Source organism: Neomonachus schauinslandi, chromosome 1 (assembly GCF_002201575.2).
Source record: "Neomonachus schauinslandi chromosome 1, ASM220157v2, whole genome shotgun sequence".
NCBI classification, from domain to species: Eukaryota; Metazoa; Chordata; class Mammalia; order Carnivora; family Phocidae; genus Neomonachus; species Neomonachus schauinslandi.
In genome coordinates, this window is record NC_058403.1 from 76,294,597 (window position 1) to 76,317,808 (window position 23,212).

Sequence of the window (23,212 nt, forward strand, 5' to 3'; positions counted from 1 at the left end):
AAACAGATTTCAATAGAAGGAAAGGGTCTGCTATTGGAAAATAAAATGAAATAAATACTTGAACAAAAAACTGCAGAAGAAAATGAGCTATTAAAAGTTCTTGAGCAGGGAGTGATAGGGTCAAATTGTGCTTTAGAAATCTGGCAACCAAATGCAGGATGGATTAGAATAGAGTCAAGCTCGGATCAAAGATTCCAAATAAGAGGCTATGGCAAAATTATCCAGGAGAACAGAATTAGAGACTTGATCTAATAATATATACCTGTGAAAATGGAAAGGCAAGGAGTTCATGAACAATTTTTAAAGAAGAATGAACTTTAAGTTTGACATCTGGGCATTGGGGTACAATGCTAAGCCACACATAAATTTGGTACTGCTATGCTCTGACAGTTTGTGTCCCCCCAAAATTCATATGCTGAAAGCTTAAAGTCCAATGTGATGGTATTAAGAAGTGGGGCCTCTGGGAGGTGATTCGGTCATGAAAGCAGAGCCCTCATGAATATAAGATTAATGCCCTTATAAAAGAAACACAAGAGAACCCTCTTGACCCTTTACCATGTGAGGATATGACAAGAAGTCTGTAACCCGGGAAGAGGGCCCTCACCTGACTATGCTGGCACTCTGAACTCTGAATTCCAGCCTCCAGAACTGTGAGAAATACATTTCTGTTGTTTATAAGCCACCCAGTCTGTGGTATTTTGTAATAACAGCCTAAACAGACTAAGAAAGATACCATATAAAATTATTTGGCAAGGAATTTAGATATATCAAAACTGATGGATTTCAGGGACGATGACTGGAACCATAAAAATGCCACAGAGAACTCCAGGATTTTGAAGATGCTGAGTGTGAGTGGCCATTGGAACACGGATATATATGAACAGCAGAAAGAGATACAAAACTGAATCTTGAAGAAATATCAGGGATAGAAATATGGATTTGGAAGTCATTCTCATAAAAAGAGTAGCTAAAATAATACAGTCAGACCCCAATAAAAGAAAAAATCAGAATCAAAGGGCTCAAGATCAAGATCCAGAAAATGCCTACATTTAAAAGACAGAAGAATAAGAACCCAGAGAGTCTCCCCTCAGTTTATGATCAGGTATTCATTGACAACATTATTTGAGGAGCTTAAGAGAATGTATTTTCTGGTTTTAGGAAATTTAATTATTCATATATGAGGTCTGAGGTGTGCATCTATCAGTTTAATCAAGCTTTTAGATTTCCTAAGACACTAAGTATTCAACATCATGTAGCAGTATTTAAAAGTAATTAATTGTTTCAGTCCAAAAATATGGTGGTCTGAAATGGAATCTTCAATAAAGATATATTGATGGATGACATACTTATACACCAAAAAGAGTCTCAAAAACCAATACTCCCACGGGCAAGGGAATAGCCAAGTTTGTTGCGGTTTCCAATGAATGACATCAGCCCCATGTAGGTTTCAATCAAAATGGGTTCAGTTAACACCATCAGTCCCTTTCCTCTTCCAGATCCAGTGGAATTCTTGTGGGCATTCTGGATAGCTGGAACAAGCTTAGACGTGAACCCAGACAACTGAAGAGGAAAAGAAGGCACAGAGTTAGTAAATGTAGAGTAGGTCCAGAGACACTTCCTCCCCAGCCAGTCCTCACCAAAGCTGACCACTCTCCTGGGGCTGCAACTATCCTTACTTATATAGAAATCATTTCTCAGAATTGTCAACATGGCTTCTGTTAGCCTTTTAATAAATTAATCAGTCAATAAATTATGTACATAATGAACTTATCTGCCTCATCCTGTTTATTTTTCATCCTTCATAATTTGTACATTAAGAAGTCACTTCAGGGGCACCTGGGTGGCTCAGATGGTTAAGCGTCTGCCTTCGGCTCAGGTCATGATCCCAGAGTCCTGGGATCGAGTCCCACATCGGGCTCCTGGCTCAGCGGGGAGCCTGCTTCTCCTTCTCCCTCTCTCCCTGCTCATGCTCTCTCTCTCTGTGTGTCTCAAATGAATAAATAAAATCTTAAAAAAAAAAAGTCACTTCAATAAATATTTGCTGATGGCCTTTTATGAATCAGATACCTGTTGGGTGCTGCTGAAGATTTAATGACAAGTAAGATGTAGTCTCTGTCTCCAAAGATGTGATACTATAATAATCTAAGAAATGAAAATTTTTTTTTTTTAAGATTGAGAGATCTTTTTTTTTTTTTTTTTTTTTAAGATTGAGAGAGACAGAAAGATACCGTAGAAGCAGAGGGAGAGGGATAAGCAAACCTTGGTGCTAAGCATGGAGCCCGAGGAGGGGCTCAATGCCATGACCCCAAGATCATGACCTGAGCCAAAATCAAGAGTCAGATGCTCAACTGACTGAGACACCCAGGTGCACCTTAGAAATGAATTTGTAATGATTATACAAAGATTGTGAAAATAAACAGCAGAAGAGGCACAAGATGCTAAGAGAACACAAAAGAGGGAGAAATCATATGTAGTGAGAGGATCAGAAATGACCTCAAAAGGAAACTCTTGAGACAATCCTTAAAGGGCTCATAGGGTTTCATTAGGTGAAATGGGGTTAGAAAGGGCCTAGTCAACAGCTGTTGTTTTTTTCCAACCCAGCATCCTTTCCACCATTTGAGATTCTTCTTCCAACAAGAGTACCTTCTTTGTTCTTTGGAGTACCACCCTATCCCATTTAGCCCACATAGTTTAAGTGGCGCTGACTTTACCATATGGCTCAGGCCTAACCAATCAGAGGAGTCCATTTCTCTGGTCACAGAGATTGGTTCAGGATGGGTACATGACCAATGTTGTTATAAAACTGATAGAATACAAGCCTCCCTGGAGGTATTCATGGTCATTTTGCCACACATAGTGAGAACCTGACTGAGAAATAAGCCCACAAAAGTGAAAGAACTAAGATGTAGAGAAAGATGAATTCTTGACAAAGTCATGCAAATTACTAGATCAGCCAACCCTGAACTTTTAAGTTAAGTGAGTAAAAGAAAAATTCCTTCTTTTGGTCAAGCCAAGTTGAATTGGATTAAGAGGAGGGTAGTTCAGGGAGCATTCTAAACAGAGAAACAAGCAAGGAAATGAAGTAGGAAAGATATGAGCTCATATCCTTGTATTTCCAAAAAGCTCTTTTATTTCCATGATTTCTTTCTAATATAGATGCATTAGGTAGGTCAAAGAAGGTATCACCACTTCCATGTTAGAAAACCAAGGCTCATAGAAGGTAAATGACTTATCCACAGTAACTCCACTTTCTGCATCACAATAAAAAAGAACACTGGGAATAAAATCTTATTCACAGTGAGATCCAAATCTGTTTCCTAGGCAACTGGCCACTAATCTAAATTAAGACTCTTATTAGAGCATATTCCAATATCAATTCAAATTATTAAGCATACTTATATAAAGTGATCATTGTTCTTCCCATTTGTCCATGAGGATACCAATCTCTGCTTTAAGAGATTAACACAGAGTGATGATTCACTGAAGACAGAGAAGCCTGTAGTCTTTCCCCATAATACAATTTTCCATATAGATCTTATGCTGGATTCTTAATTTTATATTGCTCTTGAGCAAACCACTTCTTTATTCTAGTCTTAGTTTCCTTATTAGTAAAAGAAAAACTTTTAAAATTTAGAATGTATCTACTATTGCTAGTTAACCTAACCCATAAGCAAAAAAAAAAAAAAGCCATGCAAATAAAACCTCTATAATTTTCTAACTGTGTGACATTATAAATTCATTTTCCCTTTTTGAGCCTCAGTTTGTTCTTTTGAAAAGAAGCACTGAAATCTATGGATTTTAGATAATATCAGAAATAAAAAAAAAATAGTGACTATGATGATAAAACAACAGAATTTTCTGGAGTTCCTCAATATTTCTAGGTTTTCAAAATAAAAAGATATATTTGCTCTACTTTTTTTTTTTTAAGATTTATTATTTGAGAGAATGCAAATGTGAGCAGGGGGAGGAGCAGAAGGAGAGGGAGCAGGAGAGAGAGAGCGAATCTCAAGTAGACTTCCTGTTGAGTGTGGAGCCCGAAGAGGGACTCAATCCCATGACCCAGAGACCATGACCTGAGCCAAAATTAAGAGTTGGACACTTAACCAATGGAGCCACCCAGGTGCCCCTGTCTCTCTACTTTTCTTTAAAGTTATATTTAAAGTAATTAAGTAATACCAAAACATTAATTTTAAAAAATAGACTCACTTTCACTGAGGCTAATGAATGTAATAACACAGAAGTAGGGTTTTGCTTGTTCTCCATGAGCTTCAGTCTACAGCAGCAAAGACAGACAGAAGGTACTTTTTATTACTATTTGCAGTTCCAGCATCCTCTTTGAGATCTTAAAGAGAATCTAAATATTGCTGTTACTGAAGGATACATACTATAATCATACAGCCTGAGGATTCTAAAAGGAAGGACATCCTTCCTTTCAGCAAACTCCACCAGTGCTTTAGTTGATTGAATAAGAAAAGCAGAAAGAGTGATCTTTCTTCAACTTCCAAAAGAGGAAAGCAGAAAGGAAAGAATAAGTTAATAACATGGATATTTAATCACTATGTTTTAAAATCATAGAGTCTCAAGGTCAGAAGTGATCTTGAGCTTATCAATTCACCACTCATCTACTGTTATGCCTTGCTACATCTTTACCAAGAAGCCACATCCCTCTCCATGGACATATCCAGTGACATGGAACTCACTGCTATCTAACCATGTCTACTTCATCACTGTATAGTGGGAAAATGCTTGGCATTAGATGTACAGAGCCAGGTATGTTTCCTTGCCCTATCAGTAACTGATGGTTAGACCCTGGATAAAACCATATAATCTCACTGAGCCTTAGTTTATACATCTGAAAATGGGCAAATAATAATGATGATGATAAGAATACCAAATGACAACCTCATCAGATTGCTGTATGAATTTAAGTGAATTATTCAAAAATATTTTATAAAGCATATTATTTATAGGTACAAATATTTTCATTATTTATAGGCAGAGAAGACGTTAACTTCCTTAACTTCCTTAGTCCCATTTCCTTCAATTCCATACTTGGAATGCCAATTGACTTAATATGAATCATAGACTCCATAAAACAATTTTTTAACTCTGATATGAGCTTTTTTAAAGTAACAGAGTTCTCTGGATGCCAAAGGATACATTAAATTCTACTCAGAAACCATGATTTCAAAAAACATGGCTTGAGCATCAAAGTATCTCCCCCAAGATATTTATCAGTTATAAAGAGAAAAATACTGACTTTGCAGAGGAGAAATCCAGCATACACCATTTTAAACAAGTGACTAAGATTAACACCACTAGTAATAAGACATACAGGCATCATAAGCCTACAATGAAGACACAGCATCATTTCTATAGTATCTGCACCAAAAAAGCAGACCACAATTTAATCATGAGAAAACATCAGGCAAACCCAAATTGAGAGACATTCTACAAAACAACTGACCAGTATTCATCAGACATGCCAAGATCATGAAAACAAAGGAAGAATGAAGGATGTGATGAGTCCTGGGTGTTATACACAACTAATGAATCATTGAACATTATATCAAAACTAATGATGTACTGTATGTTGGCTAATTGAATTTAAATTAAAAAAAGGAAGAATGAGAAACTGTCACATTTTGAAGGAGAATAAAGAGACAGAACAACTCAATATAATATCATCGACTGGATCCTGGGAAGATAGAGGACATTAGGAAAAACAAAACAAAAACCCAGTGAAATCTGAATAAGCCCTGTAGTTTACTTAATATTATTGTACCAATGTTTAGTTCCCAGGTTTTGATAACTATATTATATTATGTAAGTTTTTAGAAGAATTTGAATGACAGGTACATGGAAACTTTACCATCTTTGCAATTTTCCTGTAAGTCTAAAATTATTTCAAAATAAAAAGCCTTTAAACTCTGGATTGAAAGAAAATCCTAAATATTAGTTCCCCAGGATTATTGAAGTTTTCAATTGATCAAAGAGAAAAGTTCCAAAGAAAACCAGGTGCAAGATGACACTCTTACTTTGTTTTTCTTGTCTCTATATTTTTTTTAATATGAACCTACATCAAAATTATACCAGCATTACTGAATTTTCATTAAGACTGTGTTTTCTGACATGAATTACACCAAGACAATTGGGTTTACTGAAGAATTTTCCATCTGAAAGAAATAATTTATAAGTTTTCCCTTTTTTTCCTGAAAAAATTCCATTGAATGAATTCATGTCTATACAATTAAATTAAGTCAAAAAGTTGATTTTTTTTTCCATTCCAAATTTAGTAATTGTTAAGTCTTCTTCTGAGGATATTACTTTTAGTATTATTACTTTCTTGAGTGTGATTTTAGTTGTTAATTTAATTTTGTGTTTAACTCTACTAAGTACACTAACTTTCCTCAGGCCAAGTTTTGCTTCCTAATGTCAAAAATTACATGCAAGTCCTGTTTGTTTATTAGCTATGTAAGGTTACCAGCTGTCATTTTAGTTTTAGCTGCTTTTTCTATGTATATATGAATTATTTCTATCAGTATTAATACTGTAAACTAACTCTCTATGTCACTAATAGATTAAAAAGCTCTAAAATCATCCAAAAAATATTAATGAAACACCTACACTATTCGCCGGACATTTTCTAAGTGCTGTGACTAGAGAGGCAAGACAGGCATCCTGTTCCCATGGAGATTACATTCTTGTGGTATGAGAAAAAGTAAAAGTAAATATAGGTGATTTTGATGGTGATAAATTCTAGGAGAAAATAAAATGTGGAAAAGGGTAAAGTAATAGGATTGAGGGTTATTTTACATATTGAATTCAGGGCACAACTTTCTGAGGAAGTAAAACTTGATGTGAGACCCAAATGATGAAAAAGATGCAATCATGTGGAGAAGGTATACCAGGGAGAAAATAAAAACCCCTGCACAGGCTGTGAGGTAGGGATGAGCTTAGTTTATTCAAGGAATAGGGAAAAATCCTATTCAGCTAGAATATAGTGATTAAAGGAAAGAGATTGAGATGAAACCTTAGGCACAGAGCATCTTGTGAGCCATATTAAGGACTGTGGATTGAAGTGATTTTAAAGATAAGTTCAATAATGCATGTTTTTTGTTTGTTTTTTGGGTTTTGGTGGGGTTTTGTGGGGGTTTTTTGTTTGTTTTTTGTTTTGTTTTGTTTGTTTTTTTAAAATAATCCTTGCTGTTGCATGGAGAATTTACTGTTGGGGTCAAGAATGGAAGCAGGAAGATTAAGAGGAGTTTGAATATCACTTCAGTAGTCCAGGCAAGAGATGATGGTGGATTGGACAAAGAGAGCAGTGGAGAACATGAGAACTGGTTGACAGGGATACTACTTGGAGGCAGAGTCATAAAAATTGCCAGTATAAATAAATATAGGGGATGAAGAGAACAGAGGAATCAAAGATGACACCTAGATTTTTCGTCTGAAAAACTGGATAGAAAGTGATTTCATTACTAGGTTGGGAAAACCTCATCGAGAGAAGGGCTTGCATGTGGTGAGGTACAGGGATCAAGGATTCTGTTCTAGATGTGTGGTTTGAGGTGTCTAAACAGTAAGCCTCTTAGTAATTTCTAATGGTCAGCTGGATACATGAGTCTGCAGCATGAAGAAATAAACAGATGATAGGTCCATGTCTATAGTCAGCAATTCCAAAATAAGAATTATAGATCCTGAGGTCAAGAACAATATTCATAAAGTGAAGTTAATAGCTTAAACAAGATAGGATATAGGGCAGGGATTAGAAATCCTGTTTGGGATCTAATAGGTAAACTGAGGGTCCAAGTGTTTCAGAGATTTATCCAATGATAAATAACTAGTAAGCAACTGAGCAAAGTCTTGGACCCAAGTCTCCTGACTTAAGTATTAAAGTACTCTCTTCTATAACATACTGCTATTATGAGCAGTAAAATTCTAATATTTAGAAAAGGCTTTATGTTCCTTATTTTTCAGAAGGGATAGAAAAAAAGATTATACCCAGTAATTTTCAAACCATGTTCCTTAGAACACCAGATTTCCTCATAGGTTGGATGGCAATATAATTTATCATCCAAACCAAGATTCTTTTGAAAAGAAAGGAAGTAGTTATTAACAATGTTGGGACAACAGATATTCCTGAGGGTTTGGGGAAAAGATGTGGAAGGCAAGCAGGTAACATACGCCAGTCCCTGCAATCACATCAATTAGAGCTGCTCTATTTTTAACAGTTTTATATATTTGGGTTTCAAGTAAGATTTTATTTTTAAAAGTCTTTTGTTTCTAAAAAAATTTTTGAAAAATACTATACTAAGCTTGCCTAGCAACCTCTAGCTCTGACAGTCTATTCAATCCACAAAGATCTATAATGTCTATGCTCCTATTCATTTTTCAAAACCAAATGCAAATCCTATCTCTCCCACAATGTCTTTCCATCTACTCAAGGTAAAAATTAATATTTTATTCTGCTACATTTCATTTATATCTCCACTTAAATATTTCATCCGGTTTCTAAGAATTAGAGTCACAAGTGCGGCTGTTTGTCTAAATAAGTAAACCAAGGTTTCTTTACCTTGGGACTATTGTTATTTTGTGCCAAATAAATCCTTGCTGTGGGGGACAATGTCCTCTATATTTCAGGACGTTAAGCAGGCTCAATAGCCTCTACCCACCAGATACCAATAGCATCCCCACACCAGGTGTGAGAACCAAAATGTCTTGAAACATTGCCAAATGTCCCCCAGGAGGTAAAATCATCCCCTGTTGGAAAGCACTGAACCAAAGGAAGTATGCATGATGTAACATGAGTATTGAGATTAAACAGATCCAGTCTTAGGTTGCAAATATGGCAGTCAGTAGCTGTGTGACTGTGGGCAAGTTATTCAACCTCTCTGAATTTTATATTTCCTTTTCCATAAAAAAAAATTACAATAACATCAAATGCAGAGGGTGGCTGTAAAGATTAAACCAACTTTAATAATTGAAGTATTTCTGTATAAGCTCTCCATGTACAGATACACATATTCATGTATTTCAGGAAAAGCTGGGGAAGTGGAATGAGATGAGGCTGGAATTTGGAGTCATATTGCAAAGGCCATTAAGGAAGCCTATTACCAATAACCAACAAATACTGTCAGTAAATCACTGACAATAACATCATCAAACTATGACTTCCTGAAGACCAAAATGCAATTCACCTCAACATTCCCATTGCCAACACCCTCTGGACTGTCAGGATACTTTTTCCTAGATCAATAAATGTCTTTAGATTAGATGACTGGATGCATCTCCAGTCCTCATCATAAGCTTCATTCAGAGAATCCTCTGTGGCCTCAGCATATAAGTGCTGGAAAGAAAAAGTTGACACTATTTCATACTCAATGAACTTGGCATTTCATTAGAGTCAGATGCATTTATTTCTAGTCATTTCGATGAGCCCTCTAAAAGGAGGAGGGACCACGAAGACAACGGGACAAGCAGTACATTGAAGGAAAGGCAGACAAAAGGCCAAGTCCCCAAGCTGGCTCTTGAGCATTTCAAGCACCTGAATGAACTCAATCTGTGTGACAGGAACGCGGTGTCATCTGATATGAATGCCACCCGCCACATACTTTTCTCTAAAAGCTTTTATACACCCACCCTTGGCTCCTTCTTTTATTTCAGTCCCAAAAACAGAGGGTCAAGTTTTAACAACTCGGATTACATAGGAGCCTTGTGCTGGTCGGGGTAAAGTATAGCAGTGTGTGTAGGTGGGTGGGTGGGTTGGAGGTCGGCGCGGAGTGCTCAACGTTCTTCTTGACTTTACAGCAATTATTTACCAGCTGAGTGACTGGGCTCCTGGGTTGCTTCAGGTGCTGTCTGCCAGCAGTTCACTGCCTAGAGTCTCAGTTTTCCTTATTACAACCATAACTTGCTTCCTGTTTACACTGGGGAAAGAGACCAGGTTTCATGCCTGCAGGCCCACATTCCTCAGCAGAGCAGGTTTCGAAACCTTCAGGCTATAAGTTTCCCTCTGTAGGAAGTGAAGCATGCTGGGATAAAGAGTAAGTCCATCCAATACCCAATACTGGAAACCACTTGAAAAGTCACACAGCTGGATAGAATGTTTCTACAACTCTGGCACATTTAACCTGGAATTATCTTTATGGAGACACCTTGATTGTGGGTATATTCAGATGTGTAGAGAGAAAAAGGAGGCTGAGACAGAAGCTTCTTTCCTCTAAGAGAGGTTCCTATACATCCTAATTTGCATCCTCTTCCTATTCCATTCCCCCAACACTCCCCTGTCAACACACACATGCTTAAAATTCTAGCTAAAATTAGCTACTCTTTATTTAAGAACATTTCATATACCTTGGTAATTTGCAGGTTCCAACCAACTTTCTTTTATTTAAAATGTTTTTCCCCCCATCCTTTGATGCTTAAATCACTCATACTTTGAGTTTCACTTCAAATGTTATCATACCTGTTAACCTTTGGACTTAACTTGTTCTCTCTTCTGGACTCCCATAGAACCTTGTGAATCCCTCTATATGCTACAGTCTTAGCATATTAAATTATAATTTGTTAATTACTTTTTTTTTTTTTTGCTTTCTCCCTCTACTCTCTACGTATCTGGAGGGCAAAATCTGTTTTATTCTTCTTGGTATCCCAGCTTACTAGCACACTGCTCAATATGTAGTATTCAATGTCAGGTAGGTATTCAATGGGTATTTGTCAAATATGTGAAGGGAAACTAAGGAGCTAAGGATGTAAAGTTACATTTGATTGCTAAAACATTGGTTCACTTTCATAATTCCCTTGAGAAGAAGGGTAAATATGCCAGAAAAGAATAAAAAGGATCTCTTTGATTTGGTTATAGAGCATTCATGACCCATTCACTATTATTCACCAGCTCTGGGCTGGGTCATTAGTTCCTCCTAGCAAGACTGTCCACACATCCTAAGAACCCAGCAAGGCAACAGTTAAAACAGGGGAAATGAGACTACAAATTACAAATATAAAGTGGATGAAACAATCGAGGATAATTGAGTCATGTCATAAGTATAATATATCACATTCCATCACATCACACATACACATGCACACACATGCACGCACAGAGTTTGCTCAGGTTTATACCCATTTCCCTGCTTATTAGCAAATTGTTTAGGTGTGGAAATAGAGCATTTTATTGTAATACCTTAGTCAATTCACTTAATCACTCTAAGTATCTTCATTTTAAAAAAGAGATAGCTATCTTGACCTCACAGGGTTTTTGTTAGTTGAATTACATGAAAACATACAAACTATAATCAATAAATATAGTCCGATTACATAATATAACATGAGATTATTTTTATGTCTTGTAACGAGAAAGTCAATGCCAAAAAATGATTATTTCCTATTTTCACAACTGTTTTATATGAGTAATGCAAAGTATATGCATACACAGATTGGAACAGGTTGGTGAGGCTCAGAGATAAGCAAGCATGTCTGGAAAGAGGCCATTTGACCATCATATTTGCCAGATGTAGAATGCCATAGAGTTAGTAAGATGAATACAAGAAAACATGATGTATTTTGATGCTGTGTTATATAAATTTTATAGTAATGTTTTTATTTTTATTTATTTATTTTAAAAGATTTTATTTATTTGACAGAGAGAGACACAGCGAGAGAGGGAACACAAGCAGCGGGGAGTGGGAGAGGGAGAAGCAGGCTTCCCGCTGAGCAGGGAACCCGATGCGGGGCTCAATCCCAGGACCCCAGGATCATGACCTGAGCCGAAGGCAGATGCTTAATGACTGAGGCACCCAGGCACCCCAACAGTAAGTTTTTTTAGATCAGTGTTAAGAGACTTAGAAATAATATGAATTTGTATTTAAGTGCAATTAATGTTTCCATTAATGCTCTTTCCTATGGTATTTGCCTGACCAACCAAGCCCAAGACTCAGCTTTGACCCAAAGTTGTATGATCTGAAACCTTTATCACCAGTTCAGCTTTCTCTCTTGAGCTTCAGACCTAAATTTCTAACTGCCTGACAACTAACTGATCCACATGTTCCATGGAGGTGTCAAACTCAACATGTCCTACACTGAACCTCCAAACCTACTCTCCTTTCAGTTTTCCCCACTGAAATTAATGGAATCACCATCTACCCAAACCAGAAACCACATCTTCAACCTCTTTCTCTCCTCCACCTACTACTATATCCTGTAAGTTACGTACTTCCATTAATTCTGTGTCTTGAATATCTCAAAATTTCTTTATTTTCTCTCCATTCCTACTGCCCTTAACCTAAGCCCTTACACCTATCATTTGAACCATTATAATCATGATGGGAATATATAAGATTAAACTCAATAAACTCCAGCTAAAATAAATTACCCCATGTCTAAGAACATTCCTTGTACCTTCATGTGCCTCCACTCCTCTTCATTTGATCTAAACTTCTGTTTTAATCAATTTAGTACTCATTTAAAAATCTTTGCATTTTTATCTACCTCCTCTGTTAAGCAATGCCTTCCGCAAGGACATGAATCTTGTCTCATTTATGTTTGTATCCTGAACAATAATACGTACTTTGTAGGTATCAGAAAATATTTGTTGAATAAAGAGATCCCAGGTGCTATACAAGAAAAGACTCTGAGTAAGAATAAATTTGGATTTTTTAATGTATTTTTTTAAATAAGTTTTTCTATTAGATTGTACATAATTTGAAAATTTTTACTATGTGTAACCCAGCTCTGCAGGATTCTTTTTCCTCTGCCATAATAGATTTGCTAAATTGAATTAAATTGCTTCAGGTATTTAGTTTAGTTATGCATTTTCCCCATATTTTTCTACTTTTTTCCCATTTCATTTATAAGGGGGATGGAAAAACTAGTTTATATCATCCTTTTAAAATCTTATGTTATGCCAAAATACTCACATAAAAGGAATTATAGGTCCACAGAATTATCTTTCTCCTTATTTACTCATTTATATTAATATAACTGAGTATTAATCAAAGCCAATCTTGGAAAATATCCTAAACACAAATAATATTGTGACATAAAAAACAACAACAAAAGAGAAATTAAGACTCAAAGAACTGGATCAGAGTATTCATCATCTGACATCACAGATGGAAATCACTTGTCTTCATAGAGAATCAGGACTTGGGGTGGCCTTTGAATAAGAAATAGTTTGGCAAAAGAAAAACACCAGACTGTTGCCAGGAAATTAAAAAAAAAAAAAAAAAAAGCTTTGGAAGAGTAGTTTAAGGAGAAAAACCATAAAGTAAATACACTTGACAGATCCACAAAATAGTTTGATTGACTGAAAACCAACCAATTGAACAACCATTCATTATACTCACGTCCACACATGTGTGCTCGAGTGCACACACACACACCTGCTATTCTTACTCCCATCCAACAAGAGCTATATAAACATTGAGTTTTCCTTTTAGCCTTGACTAATAGCAAGGCTTGTGTAAAATTAATACTCCATTCTACTAACCACATTCATGGTATTTGGGAAATAATTATCCTACCCCCCTTTTGACATTTTATTTCTTATCTTCTTTTTAAAATTATTTGATTGTATTTATATGTATCAGAATAAAACAAAGTACCATCAAGAATTAGAGTAATGCAGTGCCATTTCTCTGCAGTGAATAGAACTTATTCTTTAATCCCTTACCCTGAACGTCTTCCAGCAAAGGACACTCAAGGAGTCAGGTATGAGGAATAAGAGACTTGGCTCAGGAAGTAATGGATGTAATAACCAAGGCAGTTGGTATTTATTTTAACTTACAATAAAATACAAGGACTATTAATGCAAAAATACATATTATTGTAATGGCCAGAACTAGACTTCCTTTAAAGGTGGGAAATGGCTTTGGAAAAATACATTATTAAGCTTTCTGGGTTGGATTAGCAGGTGTTTAAAAAAAAAGAAACAGATAAAATACTCTGAACTGTTAATAAGGAGAAAAGAAGAAGGAGGAGAAGAAGAAGGGAAAAAAAGAAGAGGAAGGAGAAGAAGGGGAAGAGGAAGGGCAAGCGTTTGGGGAGGAGCAAGACAGGATCCAGAGGAGAGGAGAGAGGATTATGAAGCAATGTATCAGAGTATTACTATTAATAAGGATTTTAAAAACAGGGAGAGCTGATATTCCCTGTGAAGTTTGGACTCATTATTATGATGTAAATTCCCACTCCATTTCCCTGAAACCCTCAGCAAGACTACTCTCACATCAATGCCTTTGTGTAAGTGTTTTTGTTGTTCTCATTGGTTTTCATTTTGTGCTGTTTTCTTGATTTTGAATGGTAGAGTCAGGCTAGGGGCTGATGTTGAAGCTTGGGCTGCAGCATCGTGAAATTGGACTATCACATGATCCATACAATGAACTAACTCAGTGCCTGCAATAAGCCAGAGGTACACCTTGAGACCGTAAGTCCCTGAGGATGTTTGCATAAATCTTGAAAAGACCATTGACCTTTCTGAGAGCAGAAGGAATTTAAGCCAACTCCACCTATATATTAGGGGGGAATGAAGACTCTGTCTATCCTTTAATCACATGTTTCTCCCAAATCCTTTTCAAAGTAGGGGATTTTTCAACTAAAAATGGTTTTTATACATATACATACTTGCATGAATAGGTGTATTGAAAACAATGCAGGCAATGCAATGCATGCCATCCATCCACAGACTGACTTTAGATGTATGTTGCAATCGTTTGAATTTATAGCAAACAGAGAGTTGTGATATTTGGAAGTGAATGACAGCATATAAAAGTAAACATAGAAAGGCTAGAGAAGGCAAGAATTTCTACGCCTATAAGCACACTCCTATGCGTATACGGATTTTGTTGAAAATATAAAAGTTTGATCTTTTTCTGCATTTACAGCTCCAACTGTTTTACTTCCTGCCTACTTAGTGTGCTAGCACTGCCTAAATTTCCCTAGAGGGGATGAAAGAAGAGTAGAAGGACTCACCCTGCCACTGATAAACTTAAATCTATTTGGGGAGATGAGATTGAAAGACATAAAAATACTCTTACTTAATACTCTTAATTGCTTTACCATTTATGGAGCATTTATATACACATTATCCCATTTAACCTTACAGTGTTCCAATGAAGTTAAGAGGAAGGGCAGTGATCATCATTATGTCCATTTTAGAGACGAGACTACCAATGTCCAGAAAGAAAAGTGACAAACATGACCAAAGAGCCATATCTGACTTTATATTTCACACTATCCCACACTCCTTCTCTGAATAAAATAATTAGAATTTAATTACATACAGAAAATTGTATGTATCATTTTGGCAACAAACACAATCAGACAGACACAAGTATTGCAATTTTTAAATAATATTACACTATAATTTTTTATAAGAAATTAGCAAGGAGGAAACATCATAATATGGTTAATATAAACATTATATATATTTTTAATAAAGAAAACAGCCCCACTGTTTACTAAAAAATAGTTCAAACCTTTTAAAGTTTGTAAAATCAGGTTGTATCTTACCTTTTTTTTTTTTTAATAGTACATGTCTTAGAAGCACACAGCTTCACCGTCAAAGGTAATCTAAGAGTGATGCACAAACTGCCTACCTTACAAATTTCGAGGAATTTCTCACTGGTGTATTTCATGGGATGCTCAGTGAAGGTCGCATAAGGCACCTCAGTGGACCACGGGTTCCAGCGGGAAAAGAGGGACTGCTCTTCCAGACTCCCCCAGTAGATCCTAAGGCCTTCTCCTTGTCTCCTACAAGAAAGGAGTTTCCTTTAGATTAGCCATTGTCATTCAATTAAAACAAAAAGAAAAGGATGGGAAAGTAAAGCAGTGTCTCAGTTAGCCTTTATAATGATGCTAAGTGGCTTGCCTACTAACTGATTGTTCCAGAAATTTAAGAGGTAAGAATAAAAGGATAAATTTGGTTCCAAACATGATGAGTTCTGGGTGTTGTTGAAAATCCTATGTGGAAATGCCTAGTTGGAAATGTGACTCTGTTGCTGAGGACAGAAGGCCAGGGCTGGAAATAGGGCTATTAACCTCATGCCAATATTCCGATGGTAATGGTTAAAAGAAAAAGGGAGAGGAAGAGTCAGGGTGGTGGGACAGGAACTGGAAGTGTTGAGGTGGTGGGTAGTTTCAAGGAGGAGGGAAATGACAGCAGCTCCAGTTTCCACAAAAGAGTAAACACAAGCAGGAAATGACTGAGAAGAGACATGGGACATCAATAACAGTAGCGTATGTATGATCCTTAAGTGGGATGATGACCAATTCAAAATGCGTGTGACTTCAGCTTTTATATCTCATGGTTCTCTATTCTCTGCACACATTCCATCCAGCAAAGTTGTAGAAACAAACATATCAAAACTCATAAAGGAATTGTGCCTGCCTTTTCAAACACTCTCTGGAATAGCCCAGGCCTGGCCATCTGGTAAACCCAAGTGCAAAACAAGAGGAAGCTTGGGAGTGACGGGAGGGAAGTTGTGGCAGGAGAGTGTGGCTACGTTGAATAACAAAACTGTAATTCCTGTGGTCTCTTCTTTTACATGTGCCCATCAGAATTTATGGTTTGTGGTTTTAGACATCTCTGAATGCAAAGAGATCCCTGGAGGTTAAGCCAAGCTCAGGTGCTTTGCATTCAACAAGCTTTAAAACTAAGTTGCCTGTAATTCTAAACATCCCCATGGAACATCACAGAGCTCTCATTTCTTCTAGAAATTAAATCCTGGGATCTAGAACAAAAACCCAGAGCTTAATTGTGGTGCCTTCACAAAGCTGTCACTTCCTGTATTAAGGAGGAACTCCTTTGGGAATGCTATTGTGGCTTCTGAGTGTTTGTCCAAGTAGAGATGTGTATAAACGCAATCTCACACATATGCATATGCCACCCCTCTCCCCCACTGGCTGATCTCTGAGATTCTTCTTAAAGTTAGAAAAGACCCTGGCACATTCTACTGCCCAGTTCTCAGATTTTTGATCATTATGTTTGAAAACTGACACCAAACCTTTTTTTTACTTAATCCTTCACCCACAAAGAAAAAAAGAAGAAGAAGAAGAAGAGAGGAAAAGAAACATATTGTACATACTTCTAAAGTTCCCTTTCTAACCTCTCACCTTCCCAGCTGCTATGCTGGCATTTATCATACCCCCCATACATTCCTTCATTCTGTTTCTTCTCTTTCTTTCTTTTTTTTTTTTTTTTTTCTCCTGGCCTGGTAATAAACTCTAAGCTCAGTGAATATTGTATGCATGCTGGTTAATGGAGCATTCTGGCTTTAGTCTATTAAAACAACTTGCACAATGGAATTATTTACTGCTTCATATGTCAATTTATATGCTGGGTGCAATTTTGCTTTTATACAAAGGCAATGAAAATCTGCCAAGATAGCTTCTCTAATAAGTACACTTTATATTCTTTTACCTTAGGGAAACCTCAAATGAAGTTTAAGCATGAAATTCAAGAGGGACCCTATTTCTAAATAACCAATCAATCTGAGCATGGCAATGACATTTCTCAGAGATGAAGAATAATTCTAAATATACAAGTTCATACTCAGCCATCAGAAAGGATGAATACTTACCATTTACATCGACCTGGATGGAACTGGAGGGTATTATGCTGAGCAAAGTCAATCACAGAAAGACAATTATCGTATGGTTTCACTCATACATGGAATATAATAAACAGCACAGAGGATCATAGGGGCAGGGAAGGAAAACTGGAAAATCATCAGAGAGGAAGAAAAACCATGAGACACTTAACTATAGGAAACAAACTGAGGGTTGCTGGAGGGGAGGTGGGTGAAGGGTGGGGTAATGTGATGGGCATTAAGGAGGGCACGTGATGTGATGAACACTGGGTGTTATAGGAAACTGATGAATTATTGAACACTACATCTGAAATTAATAATGTACTATATGTTGGCTACTTGAAATTAAATAAAAAAGGAAAATAAATAAATAAATAAATATACAAGTTCAGCCAACCTTCTCTCCTGAGCTCCACTGGAGATATCTGAGAAGATAAATCTACAACTAAGAAGTTTCTCCAAAGGTAAAACTAAGGCAGTGCTTCTCAGCAAAGACTTCAGTACCAGAGGTCTATGAAAATCTATCATCTTCTGTCAAATGTCATAAGGACAATTATGGAGAATATAGATGCCTTTATAACCAAGAATGCTTTATTAGTTACTTGTGCTTACCATGAAAGATATCATATCAGGTAACAGAGTAAAGTGAAAAATGTAAAGAACAGGATGTCAGGTATTCTTGTGTTAGAGTCTTGGTTCTGACACTTAATGCTGTGTAACTATGAATAAGCTAGTTTCATTTTCTGAATCTCAGTTTTACCATATGCTCTTTGGCATGTTTCCATGTGACACCTCATGACCTTGGTAACTATGTAAAGGATGTAGATGGCTACGGTCATGATTCTACTATCATTCATCCAGTCAAGGACATACAAGATCTAAAATAAGCCTCTGGGTTGTGGCTTCAGTTCAGAGGCATCAAATTAGCCCCCTGAACACATCCTCTGCTGCAAAGACTATACCAAGCATTGTCCCATCACTCCTAGGGAGCTTTAGCACCTGCCATGATGCTTCACAAACATGTGAAAGCACAAATCAGGCACCATATGATGGAATAGCATTTTAATATTTATAAACTAGAGAATGTCAGAGATAGAAGGGCTCTTGGAAGGTAAAGCCCAGTGCCTTCTTTCTGGATAGGAGAAAACTGATACAGAAGGACTAGAGCTTTCCCGAAGCATCATTACACACAGGGTTGAGCTGGTGGGAGCCCTGGACTCCCAAGACTTCATTTAGGGGTCTTTTCACCATTCTGGGCTATCATTACAAAATACATTCCAAGTTAAGGTCCTGCTATTACACAACACAGGCTTACTTCCAATCAACACAGAATTAAAAGACTTGCCCTAAGGAGACCATCACCATCTATAGGCAAAAAGCCTGCCCAGAGATCCTAGCTAAAGGTCAGAAAGGAAATCTCAGTCTCAAAAGGAACTGTAGATTTGTATATATATTTAATATTATCAATTATGAGATTGCAATAAAATAAGGTAGCCCTGGGAGTGAAGAGGGAAATTACAATAAAAGTTATTTGTCAGGGTAAGAAGACTGGATCTTTCTCACTGAGCTGCTATGGTCAAGTTAATCAAAGTGGGGGTACAGTCCTAGGTAAAGAATGCCAACACCAAATTATTAAGTAAAGAAAGGTTTGCTAGCTCTCTCCTCCAAATCATACTCTGAGTATATACCCTGGCTTTGAGCATTATATACCACCTTTCCAATATTTAGGTAACCACAACTTCATGAGGAACAAGAAAATAATGGATAAGAAAGTGTTTTGTATGCTATAAGGCCCAACTAGCAAATCTTGAGTTCCTAGTGTGCACTATAAGGCTTAGTGTATACCGTTAGAAACTTTGTTTAAATTTTATTTAACTGCATTTACACTTCTTGTGGTAGAAATAAATGAAGTTAACAGGAAATATGATAAAGAATATGACCAGGCTTAATCAGATCAGCAAGTCAAGAACCACTAGAGGAACAGAATAAGAAGGGGAAGGAGAAATTCCGTGATCCCTACATACACAAAACCAGAAAAGCAAATCTCTAGAACAGAGAAGGTTCTGGAATCTTTTACATTTTTATTCATCTATTGATTCCTCTTCCTCCACCTCATTCGGAGTCTCAGAATACTTATTTGTTTAGTTTCTGTGTTATCAGTGTTTTGATGTATATGATTTCCTCCTTGAACTTAAATCCATCAGAGAGACTTCCATTCAACTTAAAACACCCCTATAGCTCTTTTTTCTTCAGACTGAGTCAGTATAGTTCTATAAAACTTTTCTAATAGGTTAAAAATAATCTTTTAAATCACCTCAGAGGTGAATCCCTGAAACAGTCCTAAGTTGTCTATCTTCAATTCCACAATTCAATTAGCATATTCTCTGTACAGTACAGTGTATTATTGCAGGTAGAGAAATGAATAAGACTCAGTCTCTGAACTCCAGAAGCCCATGGTCTGATGATCTCTGGGCCTGTTTTACTATCATGTCTTTCCCATACCTCAAACAGGTACAAATGGAAACCCACAGATCTCATTATAGAAGTAGAAGTTCACCTGTTACAATTTATTTTTTCCTATTTTCTATCCTCAAGGAAACCAGCTAGATCTGGCCTCCATTCCCACAGCAGTAGAAGCAAGAAAGTCAATGTACCCTTTGCTTCTGATAAATTTCAATACCTCCCAGAAAGATAAAGAAGTAGAGGAAAGTCTCCATAAAGATTCATAAGAACTTGGTGGAAGAAGAGGTTTATAATAGTTGGAGATTTTTAGGATCTTAGACTGTCTGAGTTGGAGGTCCTTTAAGAGATGTGTTTCCAATTCTTTCATTTTATAGATGTATAAACTGAGGACCAGTATTTTCAAAGATCAGAGCTCTTCCTTTAGTCTTGTTAATTACATGTTCTACTCAGTGACTCACACTCAGAATTCTACTCAAATACAGTTGTTGCCAGGGTGGAAACCTAAGCAATTACTACTTTAAACCATCACAGCAGCCAAATAGATTTGCCTTCTACACCACAAAAAGCAAAGGCATGTTGAAGAGATGAGGTTTATACAGAAGAAACTATCATCCAAATGCCAAAGGACCAAACATGAAAAATAAATGAACAACACAAAAAAAGGAGCTCCAAGTTGAATGGAGGGAAAACTTTTCTTTGATAACAAGTTCCATAAGACAATACATTATTTTTGACAGGAAACACACCTCTCCTTGAAGTAAGTTTTAGCTGAACCAGAAAATTATGCCAGCCAGTCACCAGTCTGGGTTAATTTGCTCATTCCACACATTCTGCTACCTTCAGAGAGAAGCCATGCGTCCTTCAGCATAGTACAACATAGCCATAGTACAACATAGCTCTTCTTTCTCTTGACTTCCCACTCTCCTTCCATCCTGGCCTTCACAGAGTCTGAGCTAAGGCTTTAAACCACCTGAGAGAAGACATGAATGAGGAGGCAAGTCCCAAGAAGGAGAAATGGCAGCTTCCAATATTACCTCCATCAGCTGCCCCTCCTTTCTACTCATCTCAAATCTCAAAGCTCCACCACAGAATTAAAAACATAGCTCCAGGCACCAAGCTGAGATTTATGAGGAAGCACAGACATTAACTCTTGCTCTAAACGCAGGGTGTGTGCTTGTAAGTATGGGTGAGCAAACAGAGGGAGGCCGCGGGGGAGGAGGGCGGGCTGCCCAGGGGAGAGAGCTGTTCGGAACAACACAATATATTTTCTTAATGTCTCCTTTTTCCCTACCTTACAGCCTGTATTGTTGAAAGGCAGGCCTTCTAGAACAATGAAATGTTAGTCCCTTGCTTATTTAATCTGGACAAAGGGTGGGGGGGGACAGAGTTGGCACCCTGGAGGGTATTCAATGCTCCTTTTTGCTCAATGAATGACCTCAGATGAAATATTTTCCATGACAAGAACCCAAAAGACGCTGGCACGGTGTCAGACAATAAGATTTGCAGAATGTGTTTACATTCTCTCTGTGTCCCCAGGCTGTTCTAACCCATGGGCAGGTGGTGCCTTTATCTGCTCTCTTTGCTCACCTGGCTCCCTCCCAGAAGTTTCCAGGGCCTTGGGCTCAGTGAGATTAACCATTTACTGGCATGGGTAACCAAGAAATTCCGTGGGTTATTTTACTTGAGGGAGAAGTAAGTGATAGAGTAAAACAGACCAGCAGTGACCCTAAAGAGAGAATTCTGGGGCAGTGTGGTGCCACGGCAAAAACCTTGGATGACAGGTAGGACCTGGGTTCAAAGACTAAATCTGCCACTAACTTGCTGGGTAATTTGAACCATTTCTTCTCTCTGGGTTCTAGGGGACCATTGATGAAACTAATAGTTGAACTAGATCACCTCTAAACTCCTTTTCTGCCCCAATAAATTAATATCTATTATTAAAAAAAGTAATTTGTATTATACCAGTTAGACAAAAAGCCAAAGGATAAATTAGTGACTGAGAAATTCTCAGAGGGCTGCTGAGACTTTATCTTTCTTCTCCAAAAGAAGAAAGGATCTTAAACTACAGAATAAAAGACCTAGGATTAAACCAAAAGCAGAACACAAAGAGAGTGGGATGAATAATTAGAAAAAGGGCTACAGAAAAAGGCCATGGAATCTCCCAGGATGAAAGTCCTTAAAAGAAATGTTTATTTGCTTGGGAAACTTAAATGTGCTTGTCCTAGAGGTGGCCATGTTCAGAGCTGAGGTGAAGAAGACTAAGGTCCAAACCAAAGGTCCAACCTAAGATTCTGTGACTCACAGTGTTAGTGTGTGTGTGTGTGTGTGTGCATGTACATATATGCACGCATATAGCTAATACTTGGGCTAAACTTAAAGTGTGCCAGGTACATAGTAATCTCTTAATAAATCCATGTTTAATAAAGATGAATGAATGAATAAATTCACAGACCAGTTAAGATGCCTATGAGTACAAATGCTGCATCATTCCATTCTTAGAATGTTATATATTATAGTAGTAAGAGCCCTGAACTGGCTGTCAGTAAAACCTGGGTCTAAACCTATTACTGATGCTAACTTTCTTTGTGGCTTAGAGCTGGGCACAGCATCTCTGAGCCTCCATTTCCATTTGCTATGGTCTGAATGTTTGTGTCCCACCAAAATGTATATGATGAGATCCTAATGACCAAGATGATGAAATCAGGAGGTAATGACTTTGGGAGGTGGTTAGGTCATGAAGGCGGAGTCCTCATGAATGGAATTAATGCCTTTATAAAGGAGTCCCCAGAGAGCCCCTTACCCCTTCCATTATATGAGGACACAGGGAGAAGGTGCCACATATGAACCAGAAAGCCGACCCTCACTAGAGACTAAATCTGCTAGCACCTTGATCATGGACTTCCCAGACTCCAAAAGTATGATGAATGAATTTCTGCTGTTTATAAGCCACTCAGTCTCTGGTATTTTTTATGGCAGCCCCAAAAGACCAAGACATCCTTCTTATAAAATAATTGTAGAGAGCAAAATGGAGTCTCTCGTGTCAAGCAGGAGCCTGTGTCAAGCAGTGACGCAAGCAGTTAAGGTATTTGCTGCAGCTAGGAGATTTTGCCCAGACTCATGTCTGCTGACACCCCAGAACTGGTAATGAGCAGAACCAGACGAGGTCT

The 23,212-nt window shown here is 37.3% G+C and overlaps 1 protein-coding gene across 4 annotated transcripts in view; it reads right to left on the reverse strand.

Moving 5' to 3' along the window:
* Window positions 1-461: 461 nt before the first annotated feature.
* The window catches only part of TPRG1 (tumor protein p63 regulated 1), a 211,241-nt gene continuing 188,490 nt past the window's right edge, over window positions 462-23,212 (reverse strand). For all 4 annotated transcript variants that reach the window (XM_021692712.1, XM_021692715.1, XM_021692714.1 and 1 more), the window contains exons 5-6: window positions 15,591-15,744; window positions 462-1,560 (exon numbers count right to left, since the gene is read on the reverse strand). In XM_021692712.1, coding sequence (XP_021548387.1) covers window positions 1,366-1,560; window positions 15,591-15,744 — 349 coding nt within the window. In that variant the 3' untranslated portion in view covers window positions 462-1,365. The remainder of the gene's footprint in view (window positions 1,561-15,590; window positions 15,745-23,212) is intronic.